Source organism: Papaver somniferum, chromosome 1 (assembly GCF_003573695.1).
Source record: "Papaver somniferum cultivar HN1 chromosome 1, ASM357369v1, whole genome shotgun sequence".
In the NCBI taxonomy this organism is placed as follows: domain Eukaryota; kingdom Viridiplantae; phylum Streptophyta; class Magnoliopsida; order Ranunculales; family Papaveraceae; genus Papaver; species Papaver somniferum.
Genome location: NC_039358.1, coordinates 68,686,431 through 68,706,232, shown reverse-complemented (window position 1 = coordinate 68,706,232; position 19,802 = coordinate 68,686,431). Strand labels below are relative to the sequence as shown.

At 35.2% G+C, this 19,802-nt stretch overlaps 1 protein-coding gene across 1 annotated transcript; it reads left to right on the top strand.

Moving 5' to 3' along the window:
• The first annotated feature begins 16,396 nt into the window (after positions 1 to 16,396).
• LOC113290132 lies at positions 16,397 to 18,154 on the top strand. The gene is made up of 2 exons (XM_026539669.1): positions 16,397 to 16,534; positions 16,844 to 18,154. Exons 1-2 carry the CDS (start codon positions 16,413 to 16,415, stop codon positions 17,994 to 17,996), a joined length of 1,275 nt encoding a protein of 424 aa, XP_026395454.1. The 5' UTR covers positions 16,397 to 16,412; the 3' UTR covers positions 17,997 to 18,154.
• Positions 18,155 to 19,802: the final 1,648 nt, after the last annotated feature.

Sequence of the window (19,802 nt, the reverse complement as noted above, 5' to 3'; positions counted from 1 at the left end):
ACTACTCGATACACAGATTCGGTAAGTTCTCTTAGTGGTGTTTTTGTATGTATGCTGTTTTAGTTGTTTGAGCTAGGCTTTGCATAGGCTAATGTATGCACTGTTAGGTGCTTTTATTTTCATGTATGCTTTTCTATTTTCTCTGATCAATATATTAAACTTTCTCCTCAAAGATTTTCTTTTTTCGATACAACATTGTAATATTTTGGACTTTTTCTGTTCTGTTCTGGGTATCTTGGTAGCTGATTTCATTTTCCCTGGAAGGGCGATGAAGCCACTTCAAGGAGGCTGGTTATTGATCATGAACTTCGCTCCAAAATCAGTGTGTAGACGTTTGTCTGCTTTAGCAGTAATCACTTTTGTGTTTTCATTTTCAGAAGCTGGAGAAAGAGGTATACAACTGAACTGAATAGTCTTTTTCTGTAGTTTTCATGGCACTTAAATCTAAATTTTCTCAAGTGAGACCTTCTTAGATGAGCTGCAAAGTTAGTTGCAGTGACAGTGATAAGTGTCACTTTCTTTGTGTATTTTCTAAGGTTTACTACTAATTGGAACCAATTAATATGAATTCGACAAGCAAAGCGTGGATAGCTGCTGTTAGTGTTGGTGTTGTTGAAGCATTGAAAGATGATAGAATTGCGCTCTAAGATCCATCCGTCACACAAAGAATAGACTAAAATCATATGTTTCTTCAAGCTACTTATTCTATGCCAGCTATCATATATTTCTTCAAGCTACTTATTCTATGCCAGCTGCTTCTGTTACTCCCGGCCATACCAGATTATGAGAGAGATGAAGCAGTTGGATGAATCACTTTAGAAAAGTAGCATTTTAGTTGTTGGGGACCAGTTGAAATCTTAAACCCCAATTCTAGCTAAGAATATAACTGGATCTTGATCTTATCTGAGTTATGTGCCCCCAGTTAGTTAACTGGTGCTTGTCTATATACATTTGTTACTGGACATTTGAGTGATCCAAGCTCAGCTCAGGTTCACAACACTGGAAAATTATTGACAAACTGTGGTATACATTCTGGGATGCCTACACCATTAGCGATTATAATGGCCGGCCGATTATTGTCTTGACAAACTGTGGTATTTATCTCCCACTAATTCTGGATTGCCTGACGATTGTCTCATTTTGTATTGTGAAGCTTCATTTGATGATAATTCTAACAGTTTTGGTGTGGGTGCTGTATGTTATGATATGACAGGTAATTATAAAGGATGCAGAATAGTTCATGGCAGTGTGGAAGCACTACATTGGAGTATTAGTAAAGGCTATAGCCACATCTAATGCTATTTCTATTTTGAATAAAAGTGGAGCTCAAATTAGTTGGGCTGCCAGTTCTATTAGATGATTGTTTAGTACTATCAAACAACTTAGATTTCTTTAAATTCGAGTACATTAGTAGAGATTATAATTCTAAGGCTGATTCTGCAGCTAAATAAAGCAGAAGGCTGAATGTAACTGGTTCATGGGAAGTTGATCAACCTCGCTTCTTGAATCATATCTTGTAATCCTTTTCTCATTTTAATGTTCTTTTTTTTTCTTAGCAAGAAAGTAAATAAATATGATATTGGAAGATGTTATGCATGTGATAGATTACCTGCAGACAACATAATACTCTGTTTTGAAGCTTCAAAGTTGCCCTCCCCATACTAATCAACAAAATTCAATCAGCAAGCGTTTCTGCTGGTGTGCTCACTTCCATCGGAATGAGACATACCTAACAAGTCTCGTGAACATTATGTTACAATACCAGTTTAATGGCTCAGTGCAAAACCGCTTATCATCGATGTTCTAAGGAAAGGTGGTGTGTATGTATGTGGGTCAAAGAGCGGCCTAGATCGTCCGAAAATTTGGACGTTAGAGATTATACCACGGCCCAACCATATTAAATTTTGTAGAAATTAACGTTTACTCCCACATTTTCTGGGCTTTGGACGCTCTAGTCCACGCCTTCCAAGCCCAGTACTCGTTAATCCAAATCCCCCCGCACAGACAATTTAGTCCAAAACTGGACGAGTTAGTCCAAATTTTTCCCAATCCAGAAAATCATCCTTTTTCTTATTACCATAAATACCCTGTTCACTTTGACGCATACAGATTAAGAGAGAGAGAGAGTTTAGAAATTTTACATATGAGATCTTTGGCGATTGATGTAGGTGATTTTGGTTTTTGTTCTTCATGATTTCTCGTTTTAGAGAGAAAGATTCCGAGTTCTTCATATGATTTTCTTCTGATACGGCTACTAATTCACTAATCTTCATCACTTAATTCGAGTTTTTTAACCATCATCAACTACTCGATACACAGATTCGGTAAGTTCTCTTAGTGGTGTTGTTGTCTGTATGCTGTTTTAGTTGTTTGAGCTAGGCTTTGCATAGGCTGTTGTATGCACTGTTAGGTGCTTTTATTTTCATGTATGCTTTTCTATTTTCTCTGATCAATATATTAAACTTTCTCCTCAAAGATTTTCTTTTTTCGATACAACATTGTAATATTTTGGACTTTTTCATTTCTGTTCTGTGTATCTTGGTAGCTGATTTCATTTTCCCTGGAAGGGCGATGAAGCCACTTCAAGGAGGCTGGTTGTTGATCATGAACTTCGCCCCAAAATCAGTGTGTAGACGTTTGTCTGCTTTAGCAGTAATCACTTTTGTGTTTTCATTTTCAGAAGCTGGAGAAAAAGGTATACAACTGAACTGAATAATATTTTTCTGTAGTTTTCATGGCACTTAAATCTAAATTTTCTCAAGTGAGACCTTCTTAGATGAGCTGCAAAGTTAGTTGCAGTGACAGTGATAAGTGTCACTTTCTTTGTGTATTTGCTAAGGTTTACTACTAGTTGGAACCAATTAATATGAATTCGACAAGCAAAGCGTGGATAGCTGCTGTTAGTGTTGGTGTTGTTGAAGCATTGAAAGATGATAGAATTTTGCGCTCTAAGATCCATCCGTCACACAAAAAATAGACTAAAATCATATGTTTCTTCAAGCTACTTATTCTATGCCAGCTATCATATATTTCTTCAAGCTACTTATTCTATGCCAGCTGCTTTTGTTATTCCCGACCAGACCAGATCTATCATATATTTCTTCAAGCTACTTATTCTATGCCAGCTGCTTCTGTTACTCCCGGCCATACCAGATTATGAGAGAGATGAAGCAGTTGGATGAATCACTTTAGAAAAGTAGCATTTTAGTTGTTGGGGACCAGTTGAAATCTTAAACCCCAATTCTAGCTAAGAATATAACTGGATCTTGATCTTATCTGAGTTATGTGCCCCCAGTTAGTTAACTGGTGCTTGTCTATATACATTTGTTACTGGACATTTGAGTGATCCAAGCTCAGCTCAGGTTCACAACACTGGAAAATTATTGACAAACTGTGGTATACATTCTGGGATGCCTACACCATTAGCGATTATAATGGACGACCGATTATTGTCTTGACAAACTGTGGTATTTATCTCCCTCTAATTCTGGATTGCCTGACGATTGTCTCATTTTGTATTGTGAAGCTTCATTTGATGATAATTCTAACAGTTTTGGTGTGGGTGTTGTATGTTATGATATGACATGTAATTATAAAGGATGCAGAATAGTTCATGGCAGTGTGGAAGCACTACATTGGAGTATTAGTAAAGGCTATAGCCACATCTAATGTTATTTCTATTTTGAATAAAAGTGGAGATCAAATTAGTTGGGCTGCCAGTTCTATTAGATGATTGTTTAGTACTATCAAACAACTTAGCTTTCTTTAAATTCAAGTACATTAGTAGAGATTATAATTCTAAGGCTGATTCTGCAGCTAAATAAAACAGAAGGCTGAATGTAACTGGTTCATGGGAAGTTGATCAACCTCGCTTCTTGAATCATATCTTGTAATCCTTTTCTCATTTTAATGTTATCTTTTTTTTTCTTAGCAAAAAAGTAAATAAATATGATATTTGAAGATGTTATGCATGTGATAGATTACCTGCAGACAACATAATACTCTATTTTGAAGCTTCAACGTTTCCCTCCCCATACTAATCAACAAAATTCAATCAGCAAGCGTTTCTGCTGGTGTGCTCACTTCCATCGGAATGAGACATACCTAACAAGTCTCATGAACATTATGTTACAATACCAGTTTAATGGCTCAGTGCAAAACCGCTTATCATCGATGTTCTAAGGAAAGGTGGTGTGTATGTATGTGGGTCAAAGAGAGGCCTAGATCTTCCGAAAATTTGGACGTTAGAGATTATACCAAGGCCCAACCATATTAAATTTTGTAGAAATTAACTTTTACTCCCACATTTTCTGGTCTTTAGACGCTCTAGTCCACGCCTTCCAAGCCCAGTACTCGTTAATCCAAATCCCCCCCGCACAGACAATTTAGTCCAAAACTGGACGAGTTAGTCCAAATTTTTCCCGATCCAGAAAATCAGCCTTTTTCTTATTACCATAAATACCCTGTTCACTTTGACGCATACAGATTAAGAGAGAGAGAGAGTTTAGAAATTTTACATATGAGATCTTTGGCGATTGATGTAGGTGATTTGGGTTTTTGTTCTTCATGATTTCTCGTTTTAGAGAGAAAGATTCCGAGTTCTTCATATGATTTTCTTCTGATACGGCTACTAATTCACTAATCTTCATCACTTAATTCGAGTTTTTCAAACATCATCAACTACTCGATAGACAGATCCGGTAAGTTCTCTTATTATTTTGACTTCTTTGGATTTCTTTTGCGAAATTCTTCGGCTATTTGTTCACTTTAAGCTAATTAATCAAGAGATATGAATAGTTGTATCTAAGAAAATTTGGATTGAGACTTCTCTGGTTCGTTTATTGTAATTATTAATGGATGGCAACGACTTTCAATGCGAAGATCAATAGGAGAAAACTTGATAAACTTAATTTAGTGAAAATATGATGAAATTCAGATGAATCTTCTATTTTCGTTGCTCAATTTATGTAAACATTAATGTTTGTTTCGTCGATTTAAATTTCCTTAATTTACTGTATGGATTGTGAATTTACAAACCAGTGCACAAGAAGGTACACTACAACATTAGAAATTCGTTGCACCCATATACACTTTCCATTTCCTTCATTATGGGAAGAAAGCTAAATTAGTAGTTCATAATATGCACCTTTTATATGTAGTTGCCAATTTGAATTATGTATTTATGATTCTTAAGCATCAAATCTTATTGACATGAACCCACTAAACCACATTTATATTCGGTTTTCAAGCAAGGGACTGAATTGGGATACCAGAAGTCTTTCTTCTCAGTGATGGCTAGACACTAGTGTCACTAGCTGGTGTCCTGGAGAACCTGGACATGGAGAAGGATCCACATCCTCAAAGATATCATACAGTGACCAATTTAGTGCCAATTATGAACATGGTCTCCTCATTATACTATTTTAATTTTGTTAATCCGGCTGATTGGAAATAAAGAAATCTTTTATGCGTGAATACTGAAAAAAAGGTCCTCATGATCACTATACTATTCTAATTTTGTTAACATTTGGTATTAATTACTGTAAGATTTTGAAAGCAGAACACTCTCCTCTTAAAGCAAGAACTAAGAACTTGAAATACATGACGTAACTAATCACCTTTTTTTGTGTTTTGTCTGCAGCTCGTACTTGCCATAACTTTTTGCCCCTTCACCATTATATATAGTTCTGGTTGTTTCTTCTTTATTAGTGTTGTATTTGTGCTCCTTTCTCCAAGGTACTAATCCATTAAAACAAAAACTGCAGACTTAACCGCTAGCTGAGATTATTTTATAATTTTTAAGTTTTTTCAATTGATTTTTTCTTGGAAGACCAACTTACTAATCTTTGCTGCGTGATAACATTTTTGTTTTCAATGTCGCATTCCCTCCACAAACTAACTAGTGTATATCAATCACATATCAGGTCCAGGCCTTTAGCAGGCTTGAGTTATATATACTTTGCTACTATGCCTTGGGGAGAGTTCACCCAGAGATGGAACAATTATCGCCAGAGTGCCATATACAGTTCTTTTTATTTCATTGTAGCAGTTCTCCCATACTGGTCTCAGTTGCTTCAGGCATTACCAAAATCTCATCTTATTTGTTAATTTTTTTCGGCATATATTCAAGTCTATTATTTAATAGAAATTTAGGAAGATAACACATTTAAAATGGCATTTGGCTGGTACTAAAATGATTTTGTTTGCCTTCCACTGCTATGTTAACATCATATCTGTTTTGCTGTTAAAAATGGGATGTAACAGAAGGTATATATATGTCGATGCTTAATGTGTAAATAATTGTACACATGTTGATCTTTGATGTGTACATAATTTTACACCTGCTGATCGTTAATATGCGCATAATTGCACGCCTATTGATCGTTTATGTGCACACAATTTTACACCACACTTAATTTTTCCTACGTGGTAATTGTTTGCATTATCATCGTGAGTTTGAGACTGTGTTGCTAGTCTTAAACTGATGTACACTTGTTGATTCTTCATGTGTACATATTTGTACACATGTTGATTGTTATTGTGTATATAATTGTGCACATGATGATTATGAATGATACATAACTGTATTGTAACCTGGTGCACCTTTGACATCAATTCTTTTTTTTTTTAATCTAATTTAGGGAATCACAAACTCAAAATGGTAGAGCGTCCAAGCCTATCACAAGGTTTCCGAGGTTGATGGTTCAAATCCATCTGAGTTTCTTTGTGATGTTTATATAATATGGGTAGTTGTGTACATACTAGTGCACCTGTGTAAACCTCATGAAATAGATTTGTTTGTAAGCGAATATGGTTGATTTGTTCCATGTTTTTTATGGGTGTATATATCTATGCACTTGTGTATTTTCCATGAAAAATAAGTTGGCATATGGGTATGAATGTTGATTTTATGCATGTTTTGTAGGGGTGTACATATTGGTGCACCTGTGTAATTTCCATGAAAAAGCAGGTTTATATGTGTTTATGAATAATCGATTTTATGCATGTTTGGAGGGGTGTACATATTGATGCACTCGTGTATTTTTACATGAAAAAGTAAATTTGTGTGTGATTATGAACAAACGGTTTCATACATGTTTTGCAGGGGTGATACATATAGGTGCAACAATGTAATTCCCATGAAAAAGTGGGTTAGAGAGTGGATATGAATGACCATTTCATGCATGTACGTATTGATGCACCATCGTATTTTTCCATGAAAAAGTAAATTTCTGTGTGGTTATAAATAAACGGTTTCATGCATGTTTTGCAGGGTGGACATATTGGTGCATCAATGCAATTCCCATGAAAAAAGAAGGTTAGGTGTGGTTGAATTATCAATTTTATGCATGTTTTGCAGGGGGTGTACTTATTGATGCACCAGTGTATTTCCTATGAAAAGGTAAGTTTGTGTGTGATTATGAACAAACGGCTCCGGACATGTTTTGCAGGGGTTTACATATTGGTGCACCAGTGTAATTTCCATGTAAAAGTAGGCTCGAGAGTTGATATGAACAATCAATTTCATGTATGTTTTATAGGTGTGTACAAAGTGGTGCATATGTGAAAAACTTACGAAAATTTCGGGCGTGTGCATTTTTTTGTACACACCATATAATGACGCGAAAATTAAATTTTTTTAAAAAAGTGAAAATTATATAATCATATGGGTACTCTTTTTGTAGCTATCGAAAAAAGCTTTCTGAATATATAAAATTCGTGAATTTTGGACGAGCGGTTCGAAAGATAAATAGTTTTTAACCTTTTTTTTATATTATTTAAAATTGGTGACATCATCATAACTCACTATAGACTTAATTGTAATAAAAAGGATTATTAGTGTACTTTTCATATTTCAAATAAATAATGGACCAGTTTGTACCTAGTTGAATGGGTGTGGACTAACTAGTATATTTAAATGTGATTTTGGACTAAACCGTACTTTTCCCATTAAATTTTAGACTAGCCACTTAAGTTTTATCTTAATCATGTCCAGGAAAACTCTAAATCAGGTCTCCAGTCCCGATTCTATACCGATTACCGACTCCAAATTTAGAAAATCATCAACGACCAATTTTTGATTCCATGGTGACACTATAACAAAGCTTGGGACAATTCCTTGGGCACATGTATGTTTGTGCAACACCTTTTTTTTCCAAGTTTAACAAAGTGGAAAATGCTAATTAACATGATAATATCAATTTATACTTCCCTTTATTGCTGCCAGTTTCTCTTCTTTTTGCTGTCATAAGAATCTGCTTACACAGATCAGTTTTTATAGTTTCCCTGATGTAAGTTGCTTCATTCTGCACCACCTCACACATGTGATGACAATCTACCGTCACATCTGTGATGAAAATTATGTGATAAGAGATACATCAATCAGATTGCTAACCAAGTGACAATCGGATGCCAAGCACCGCATCTGGATATGAATGTGGAGACATATAATAAACTTCGGGGTTGCCTTTGTGTACATAAAATTGTAAAAGAGTTTATCAGGGAAAAAATTGCCTAGCATTTTTAGGGGCGACCCTGAAACAATTAGGGGCGACTTTTTTATTCCTAACCCATAGACAAGGTTATGGGATGTCTTAAATGTTCGGATAATACCTAAATGCCCTTTTATAATCGATAATTAGTATAGTGGTATTAGTAACCGGTTATTAGTTTTTTTAGGAATGGGCTATTGTAATAATCAGTAGATAAACAACATAACATAACTACCGACTGTTAAAGTAGAAAACTCGAATTTCATCTGTTTTGCAAAATTGAATTTGGGTTGCCGTTAGTAATCGCTAGAAAATAAACATCATTCCAAAACCGACTGTAGAATTACCTATACGCCCCTTCGACGAATAAAACCACCCAAAACCTAATTTAATTTCATTTTCTTTTCTTTTAAACTCTTCTTCCCTCTTCTTCTTCCCTTCAGATTATGGAGAGGAACAAAAATTTCCCTCGTTCTTTAACTTCAATTCATCGTCGTCGTTCATTACCGAACCAAAAACATCGTCGATTGTTCTATGAAACGATGACTATAACTAATGAACCCACAAGAGATCGAGTAAAAAACGTCTACCGTGGTGACGAAATCTGGATATTTCTAACTACCGAATTTCCAGCAGATCTTTTTCCCTAACGTTCGTTTGACGCTATTAACCTTCCAATGGCGTTTTAACGTTAGGTTAATTAGGATGCGTTAGGGAATAAACCTAAATTTCGGTATATTTACATTCCTAATAATAATCATCCCTCAATAATTATTTCATCTTACTCTTTTACCCTCAATAGTTGCGAGCCCCACCCGATATACAGTAGAACCTCCATATAAGAATACTCTATAAAACAATAAACTCCGTATAAGAATAAAAAGTAATGGTCAAAACTTGGCTTAATCAATGTAAAAATTACCTCTATATAAGAATATTTTTTATGATCCCAAGAGTATTCTCTTATATAGAGGTTCTACTGTATTACTCTTTTAACCTCAATAATTACGATCCCACTCAGTATTACTAAAACCCCAGTCTACTAACAATTTCCCTTTTTTAATCTTAACGATTTTTTTAAACTAACCCTTCACTTTAATTATGAAAATCAGAAAACAAAAATCAAAACATTAAAATTATTAAAACACGAGATACGGAAAGCGAAATCCTAATAATAATCCACTATATCCTATAATAGAAATGTTTCCTTCCTTTTTTGTCTTTCTCGATTCCAATATATTTGCACATCTGCAAACAAGAATAAACATCCATGTGATTAGGTTGAATGGACAAAAATTAAAGAAACAAAATTATAGAATAAATGAAAGACAAAATTATAGAACAAATATTACATAAAAGGAACATGATAACTTATCTTAGCATGTGTAATTAGGAGTTAGACATGAATTCATCTAGTGTAACTTGAAATTACACATGTATCTATCTAGTGTAACTGACAGTTACACATGCATATGAGTTGGATACCTAGCATGTGTAGTTTTTTGGTTATAAGGTTTTTTCATTTTAGCGTGTGTAACAAGGAGCTACACAAGCATTTAACTTGTGTAACTAGAAGTTACACATGCATATGTCTAGTGTAAGGAGAAGTTACACATGCATATAGAATGTGTAACAAGGAGTTACACATAAATATGACCTGTGTACTCAGCAATTACTAAGTCTAATTGTGCGTCTCTAACAAAAATTCCATCCGAGCATCAAACTAACATGGTTCAAAGACCTCAGTGTTTATAATTCAAAGTTTTTATGTTTGGATACATCTAAACTAATGTAAGGATGCATGCATGTTTTTATAATGCAAAGGAATGTCTAAGACTCTAATGTCTTACACCTAACTCGTAAGCAATCACCTAACTATGCATATAGAACAATCACTGTGAAACTCATCAAACAAACACGATGATGAAGACAAATTGTAAGAGATCAATACCTGAAAGAGCTTATTGCACATCTGAATTTCCTCTATTCCATTACCACTGTCTTAACTTCAGTTGCACCAGTACATGTAATGTTCACTCTTAACATACATCTATCTGAGCAACATTAACTCAAACCCATCTGATTCTTCAACCAGTGCAGATATTATATTTGAGAATATATTATATTTGAGAATGTGAATTTGGTAGACTCAATTGGAGCCATACCTGTAGCCTCTTATAAGATGCTACTTACTTGCTAGATGTGACTGGGTTTCCCTTTATTAAAAGGCAAAAGCTTATAAAAGAAGGGTAAAATGAGAGATTTCACGCCAATCATATATGGCAGCCTTTATCGATATGATCATGATGGGGGAGAAATTTATATAAATTTAATGTTAATTAACACAAGCTTCGGTTACTGTATAGTCTGCCCCTGATTATGGAGAAAATATATCCATCTCATATACGAAAGCAAGTTTCGTAAAGTATTATCCGATTAATTCGAGGACATATACTCATACTAATTTCTGGGTTATAACGATCCAGGATGGATAGTAGATACTGACTTTAAGAGCGATAAAAAAATGTCCAAAAATATTATAGTTATACAAATTAAAGATAGACCAGGGGTTTTATTGGTTACATGCAAACTATGCAAATAAAAGTCTCCAATAATTTTGTGACCTATAGGGCCGATGAAATAATCATTGAGATGAATCAATGGACACATTCTTTGTCAAATAAAATTATATCAAGATCGATATAGTCAATACATGGACTAATTATATGGTCTAACAAGCCGGGTGCGCACCCATTAATCTTTTGTGTCCAACCATATTCCAACTACAAATGGGGACGATATTAAATTTTGGAGATTAGTACTAGGAGGAAAAATTCCTTAATGTCCCTCAGGAATGCAGCAATTCCTCGTTCCGTTGGTGTTTACAATTGTAGATACTGTAATAACGATATTTCATCATTTTAGGATGGATAGGGAAAACATAGTTTAATTGCCTTATTGACTTCTTTAAAAAAATATAGAAATCATTTTCGTTATGGGTTTTAGAAAAAATAATCCACTTTGTCGTTGATGAATGGTTTCCTTGAATAAATAGAAACCAATGGTTTATCATAAACCATCGTAAATGGTAAATGTTTGTTTTGAAGGATTATCGTCATTCTTTAAAAATAGACGAAGAACTAAAACCAAGTTGGCTAAAAAGTATTGAATGCAAATTTTTACATCTTATCGTAGAGAATTATGAAGAAAACCGATATCAATTTGGTTTTACAATTTACCAAAATTTAATCCACCAAAAAATAAAAACAATAAAAATTGTTATAGTCATCGCATATGGAAAATCCATTTTGTGGCTATGGTTTCTGGTAAATTTAATAGAAACCAAATATAAAAATTACATGATCTTATTCCATTACCGAATTTAATTGGACGGAGGTTTATGAACCATGCATGTGAATCGTGATTAGTTACTGTAAAGGTAACCAAATATGCGACAAAACCAATTTTTGGTGATTATAGTTTTATTAGAGGAATAATTACTATAAACCATCTTACGATGGATTTTTCTTTTTTTTTTCTTTCTCTACAAAAAAAATTAAAGAAGAAAGAGAATCAAACTTATCGTCAAATTTGATTACCACACCCCATAAACATAACCCAAACCTTTCTGGGATTAGCCAGTGGTTTTTGATTGTTCCCGTAAATAAGTTCCAGAATTATTATTTATAATTATATTCTCACTGATGGGGATGTGAGGATATATAAAATCCGTGGCAAGGGATACACTTTGATGCATGTAGAAAGAAAATAAAAGACATCATCTCCCATTAACTCTGTGATTAAACAAATAAAAGAAAAGATAATATTAAATCAATGATTAATATAACCTGGCATTTTTTAGGGGCCACTGAAAAGGATTTAGGGGACAACAATAAGACAAAAAAGGTTACCCAAACGAAAAATGTAACCAGCCCTTATCTCGTGTTTTTTGTAATGGCGGAATTACCCTTACACATTCGGACACTAAAGTACCATTTGTATCTATCGAATGCATTCGGGAGACAAAAAAACAACAACCCAGACTTCCGATTATGGTCGGTGCAGTATTAGAATGTATTTTGTCTCTTTTTTTCATTTCTTTTCATTTTTGAGTAATAAGAGTGAGAGAGAAGAAGGTGGAGGAAAAAAGTGAAAAACCAATTTTTCATTACGAAGATGGATGGATATGAAGAAGAAGGTGAGAATCATGGCGAAGAACATAATGTTGAAGGTTCACGTCCGTTTAGAGATGACGATTTGGGATATACGATGAACGATCCAAACTTTTACGGAGAGGAAACCCTAGACGACACTTTCATGGAAGAAAATGGAGAATCACCCCATATTGAAGCTAATGATGCATCTAACACACAAGTATTGTGTTAAGAAACTCAAATACACACTTTGTATGCGTTTGTATACGTTTCGAAACAAAAAAAAATGATTTTTGCATGCATTGAATGCCATGAACTACCCAGATTCGAGAGCTAATGTCTATAAATATCTCCCGAATGTAGCTTCCTGTGTAAAATTTATGTAAATTCGGTAGTTCTGTTGAGTACATTGACTTCCGAATATAAGAAAACCCCCAAATTGGTTTTCCACAATTTGGGGCCATTCGGTAGTTATGTAGAGTATATTTTCTTCCGAATGGCCCCGAAAATGAATTCCTCCAAAATTTCAGAACTCATTATTTTCTTCTTTCGCATTCGGTAGTTTTTCATAATAAAATATCTATCGAATATATCCTTGGCCCAAAATATAATTTCCTCATCTTTGAAAATCGGAGGTACGTTAATTATGTTAACTCCCATTCAGAACAAATTTATATAATCTGGCTTCTGATTATATTATATTTTGTACTCAGTGACCTGTGTAAATTCATTCGCATTAATCGAGTTTGATATTCGGAAGTTACAAATATACATCAACCTCTAAATGTGTGTTGGCCCAAAAATCAGAAATTTCGAAAAACTAAAATTTTCTGGTATTGCAACAGCTATATTCGGAAGATAACGTATTTTCCTAAATCTCTGAATGTATGTTGGATAACCTTGTATGACGGCCTTTTGAACCACCTAGATCCAAAGCAGTTTTGAACCTGTCACATTCGAAAGTTACAAATATACATCTACCTCCGAATGTGTGTTGGCCCAAAATTCACAAATTTCGAAAAAACTAAAATATTCTGGTATTGCAACAGCTATATTCGGAAGATAACATATTTTCCTAAATCTCCAAATGTATGTTGGCTAACCTTGTATGACGGCCTTTTGAACCACTTAAAGCCATGGCATGGTTGGTTTTGAACCTGCCACATTCGGAAGTTACAAATATACATCTACCTCCGAATGTGTGTTGGCCCAAAAATCAGAAATTTCGAAAAAACTAAAATTTTCTGGTATTGCAACAGCTATATTCGATGACCTGTGGAGCTCCAGTTTCTTGACCTTCTTCAGTGCCTTGTGTTGCACTTGGATCCACGACTTGTTGAGTGTCTTGTTGACCACTTGGTTGTACACATTTATCTTGAGCACTTGAAGTTTCCTTAGCACTCATTTATCTCCTAGCACTAGCCGTAACTTTCTTTGTTCCTTTTACACGAGCCCCCAGGTCAGGTTGCTTATCTCGACTTTGCCTAAACAACAAAATAAAGAACAATAGTTTTAAAAAACTACACAATCGGAATACAAAGTAAAAATACAATACCTGAATGTAAATATTCGGAAGCAAAAACAAAATCATTGTCCCCGAATACACAACATTCGGATGGTAAAACATAATATTATCTACCGAATATGCATCAATTGAAGTTCAGGAAACTCTAAAGTTTATAGCCTATATAATCGGACGTGAATAATTATATTTTCAACCAAATACACTATGGCCCCAAAATGTTTTGGGTTTGAAGAATTTACATTCAGAAGTATATCACATACGATAAACTGTCGAATATACACCGGCCCCAAAATATGATTTTGCCAAAATCACCATTTTTTACTATTTATCAAAGGATACATTCGGTGGTAAGATAATCTCCGAATACTATGCCTTTACATCAAGACATTCGAGACTAAAAATAAATCTTAACTTCCGAATGTACCAAACAAAAGTTACAGGAAGAAATGGTTCATGACATTCGGGAGTATACCTTAACAAATATCTCCCGAATACTCTCGATGTTCTTCAGAATTGAAGAACACGACTACATTCGGAAGTCTACAAAAATGCATATCTCCCGAATCTGGTTAAAATCAGAAAACCCTAGATTTTTTTTTAGCAATTCGTCGAATTGAAGCGACATAAACCCAAAAATTGTTAGAAGCTTACCTAATTGGAGCCATCTGAAGTTGCCGGAGTGTTTGACTTTCAGATTCGCCGCCATCAACTACTCCAACCGCTGCAACTCCTTCGCCGTCGTCGTGGCGTTCTTCTTGTTCTTCGTCAGCAACAATCTCTTTATTTCTTGCTAAAATTCCAATTTTTGGATCGATACCGCGAGGAACGTTTTTAGTTTTAGGTCTGTGTGGTTCATTATCCTTACCCATTGTTTTATAAACGAATCAACGATGTTTTACTTTGGCGATTCACGACGAAGACGATGAATTGAAAAAAGAGGAATTTTTTTCCTCCACAATCGGGAGTGAAGGGTGGAAGAGCTGAAGAAGAAGAGTTTAAATGTGAAGAAAGGATTTTGATTTGGTTTTTATTTTCTTTTTACTACGAGGCATTTAGGTAACTTCAATGTACTATAGGGTGTCCCTTAACTAGTGCCCTTGGCTGGGCATAAATTATTGGCCCCTAAATCCTTTTGAGTGGCCACTAAAAATGCGAGATAATATAGCAGTATAGGAAACAAAGATTAAAAATAATACTGTTGTATTGACGAGCTCCTTGTCATGGTCTCATGTACACCGTGTGGGATATGAGTTGTTGTCGTGACTCAATTAAATCTGCATAAGCACAAAAGAAAGTTAATAGTGTATCATGAATCAGACGAAATCAAAAACCAATATAATAATAACAGAGGTTAGGAAATAATTGTCCGTGACTTTCATACAATCACATAGCTCAGTTTAGAGCGTGCTGACCACATCTTGTAAAAGTAGCAAAGTAGAGAAGGAGACACAAAATAGAAGAGAAGAAGTGAGAAATCTTATTAATCAGTAGAATATACAAATATTAGAGCCTCTATTTATAGTGCTAGACACAAGAACATTCCAGTAATAAGTAATAAATGAGATTTGCCCAAAATATCCTTAACATAATAATTATAAGTTTATAACATTCAAATAATAATTAATAATATTGTTTCCACCAAGAACCAGCACCCCTTCTGGCACGGCAATCCACTAATAGACTATATCAGAAAACTGGACAATATTCCGAAGGTGAACGATATTTGGAAACTTTGTTAAGTTTTCTTCTTGTTAGAGATTTTTTTTGTTTTTCTACAAGGACGTTTGGTTTAGGAATCTACTTAGTTTAGAGTTCTAGAAGTATCCAATGTCTAGGAGTTTAAGTTTTGTTAAGAATCTGTCCAGTTATCTATTATTAGAACTCTGGATGTTTGAGCATATAAATAAGCTGCTAAGCCATGAAGCAATGTACACCAGAACTATTGTCGTTGAGCAATAGAGTTCTTTTAGTTATTATCTTCTTCAAAATCTTTGTATATCAGATATCTATATCAATCGATCATCAACATCAGCACAACAATCGAATTGCGTGTTTGGGTGAGAAAGCATATAGTAACACCGTCGATTGCTGCTATTACCCCGAATCGGTTGTGGTGATAAAAGTAGTAAACCCGTGTCCACCAAAGCACGTCCAATACCGATGAAGAAGAACAGAGAATGTAGAAAAAACAAGTGTGGTGATGAAAGTAGTAAACCTATGTCCACCAAAGCACCAAAACTGATGGAGAAGAAAAGAGAATATAGCAAAAAGAAGTACCTTCATCAAGATTTTGTTATGGAAGAAATATTGACCAAGGTTCCAGTTCGGTCACTGCTCCGTTCTGGTGCAGTCTCAAAACACTGGTATAAATCGATTCATATCGATACACGTTTAACTGATTCGCACTTTCTTCAATCGCAGAAAAACCCCAAATTTATCTTCAGTCTTTTAAATAAAACTAATGGTGTGGCTACTGATGACACTTCATTTGAGTGTCGTTTTTTTGAATTTCCTACCGGAGGCCGTAATGGAGATATTCTACCGTTTGTGCGCTTAGCTGGTTATCTTAACCTTGATGATTATGGTGAACTGGTTGGTTACTGTAATGGTTTTCCCTGTATGACAGTTGAGGATTGGTATGGAATTTCTTACACGATTTTACAACCAAACAGGGGTGATTTTCTTCACATCTACCATCCACCCATCTCCGGGGAATGTATCTTTCACGCTCACACCATCTGTCACGGATTTGGTTTTGATTCCTTAGCAAAGGAGTACAAGTTGGTAAGTGTTTTCCGTACCTCTCACCAGCAGCTTAACATTGTTGTATTTACATTGGGGACTAAATCATGGAGAAATGTCACTACCACAAGCACACACGTCGCATATCATGGTCATCCTATTACTTGGATTAGAGCGTCTACAAGTAGTGACAGATCTGCCATCTTTTGCAATACTGGTAATGGATGTTTGGTTTGGAAGATAATAACAACTATCGGGGGAGGAGAAGGAGCTAACGGTACCGAAAATAAGAACAGTGATAATCAGATGGAGATGTTACTGTCTTTCAATCTCCACGATGAGAAGTTTAGTTTTATCCAACTCCCATCTAAAAATACAACTGATGAGCAGCGGAACCACTTGCTTGTTGCTTATCCCCGTCTTCTGGAGTTCAAAGGATTTCCATGTATTGCACATTTAGAAAAAACACTGCACAATCGAACAAGTGACTGTAATCATCGACGCCTACATGACCATCACGATAGTAATAATACTATTTGCTGCTGTTGTTGTAAAGTTCATTTGTATTTATTGAAGGATAAAGTCAAGCAAGCCTGGGTTAAGGAGGAGAGTTTTGATGTTCGTGTAGACTCTCCTTGCAAATTGTTGGTGGACTTGCCACCAGACCCCTGCTGTTTTTGCATAGGCAATACTAGCACACCTCCTACTCGCATCTTCAGTTTCTCTGACCAGATTTTACTGTACTGGTTCGATGGGAAACATTTACAAGTTTACAACTTGCGTTCCAAAAAACTTACTGTGGTGATGCCTCAGCATGCTGTAGAGCGTGATTTCTTTGATGGTAAGATGAAAGCACCCTCATACGCTTGTGATGATGGTGATAATATTTATTGCTCCAATATGGATTATCAGCTGCACTGCCAAGGAGAGAACTTTCTTTCTCTGCAATCATTCGTACCTGAAGGAGTAGCAGGAGTTGATGCTGCTGAATTTGAGGAGTTGAATTTGCAGACGGAAGACCCACCATATACAGCATGTGTGTATGTGCACAGAGGTTCAGGAGTGTATTTTTCATTCCTTTGATCATATTTATCTTAATATCTTGTTTTGGTAATCGTGATCAGTTCACCAGATTAATGTAGTAGTTAAGTTTACTACGGGCATGCTTTAAATAAGAGGATCTATTGATGAGCTTATATCAAGTGAAAACATCATAGATTACAAGGAACAATCATGTGAAATTGTATCATATAGCTTTGGTTTCTCTTAGTGGTGTTGTTGTCTGTATGCTGTTTTAGTTGTTTGAGCTAGGCTTTGCATAGGCTGTTGTATGCACTGTTAGGTGCTTTTATTTTCATGTATGCTTTTCTATTTTCTCTGATCAATATAAAACTTTCTCCTCAAAGATTTTTTTTTTCGATACAACATTGTAATATTTTGAACTTTTTCTGTTCTGTTCTGTGTATCTTGGTAGCTGATTTCATTTTCCCTGGAAGGGCGATGAAGCCACTTCAAGGAGGCTGGTTGTTGATCATGAACTTCGCCCCAAAATCAGTGTGTAGACGTTTGTCTGCTTTAGCAGTAATCACTTTTGTGTTTTCATTTTCAGAAGCTGGAGAAAAAGGTATACAACTGAACTGAATAGTCTTTTTCTATAGTTTTCATGGCACTTAAATCTAAATTTGCTCAAGTGAGACCTTCTTAGATGAGCTGCAAAGTTAGTTGCAGTGACAGTGATAAGTGTCACTTTCTTTGTGTATTTGCTAAGGTTTACTACTAGTTGGAACCAATTAATATGAATTCGACAAGCAAAGCGTGGATAGCTGCTGTTAGTGTTGGTGTTGTTGAAGCATTGAAAGATGATAGAATTGCGCTCTAAAATCCATCCGTCACACAAAGAATAGACTAAAATCATATGTTCCTTCAAGCTACCTATTCTACGCCAGCTATCATATATTTCTTCAAGCTACTTATTCTATGCCAGCTGCTTTTGTTATTCCCGACCAGACCAGATTATGAGAGAGATGAAGCAGTTGGATGAATCACTTTAGAAAAGTAGCATTTTAGTTGTTGGGGACCAGTTGAAATCTTAAACCCCAATTCTAGCTAAGAATATAACTGGATCTTGATCTTATCTGAGTTATGTGCCCCCAGTTAGTTAACTGGTGCTTGTCTATATACATTTGTTACTGGACATTTGAGGGTCCAAGAGCATAGCTCAGTGGTATGCCATCAACTCCAGTAAGGAGGAAGTTGGGGTTCAATTCTCGCCGCCGTAAAGGTTTGTGGTAGATTAGTTGTATAATGAGTTGAGCGGTGTTGGGTCTGGCAGTGGGTCAGTCCAACTGGCTGGGTTCGGATAGGGCCTGGATCCGGCTTTCGCGTATCAAAAAAAAAAATTTTGTAGGTGAGGTAACGCAAATTATGATCTTAGCCAGGGGAGGTAACGTAAATTACCCAAAAAAAGAAAAGGTATTATAAACCCGAATTGATGTATTAATTTTATAAATAGATATCAAAATTATTAAAAAGAGCGGATTTGTGAAATATAATTTTCAAAAGAAAATAAAAATTAGTATTAAATACAAAAAATGTACATGCAGTGTTACTCCATAGATGACTTTTTATTTAGGAAGAGGCCTTTGCATTATGATAGCAGCGTTGCTTATTACAGCAAATTCCACAGTTAACGAGTTTGTGAGTAATTTGCAGTTTATGTAAATGTAAACTAGGTACCACCGGGCCTACTTCCCGGTTCCACCTTTTCTATTCTATTTTATAGTTATTTGGTTGTGTTTTAGATACAAAAATAAAATAAAAAGACACAAACCTCATCATGGCCTTTTATTTTATCCTGAGTTGATGAAAGTCTGGAGGTGTAAATTGGGA

Bases quoted from the DNA above. Each gene is read 5' to 3' on its own strand.
- LOC113290132 (XM_026539669.1), top strand. From the start codon at position 16,413: ATGGAGAAGAAAAGAGAATATAGCAAAAAGAAGTACCTTCATCAAGAT. The intron at 16,535-16,843 runs GTATAAATCGAT...ACAACCAAACAG, and splicing joins GGTGCAGTCTCAAAACACTG to GGGTGATTTTCTTCACATCT.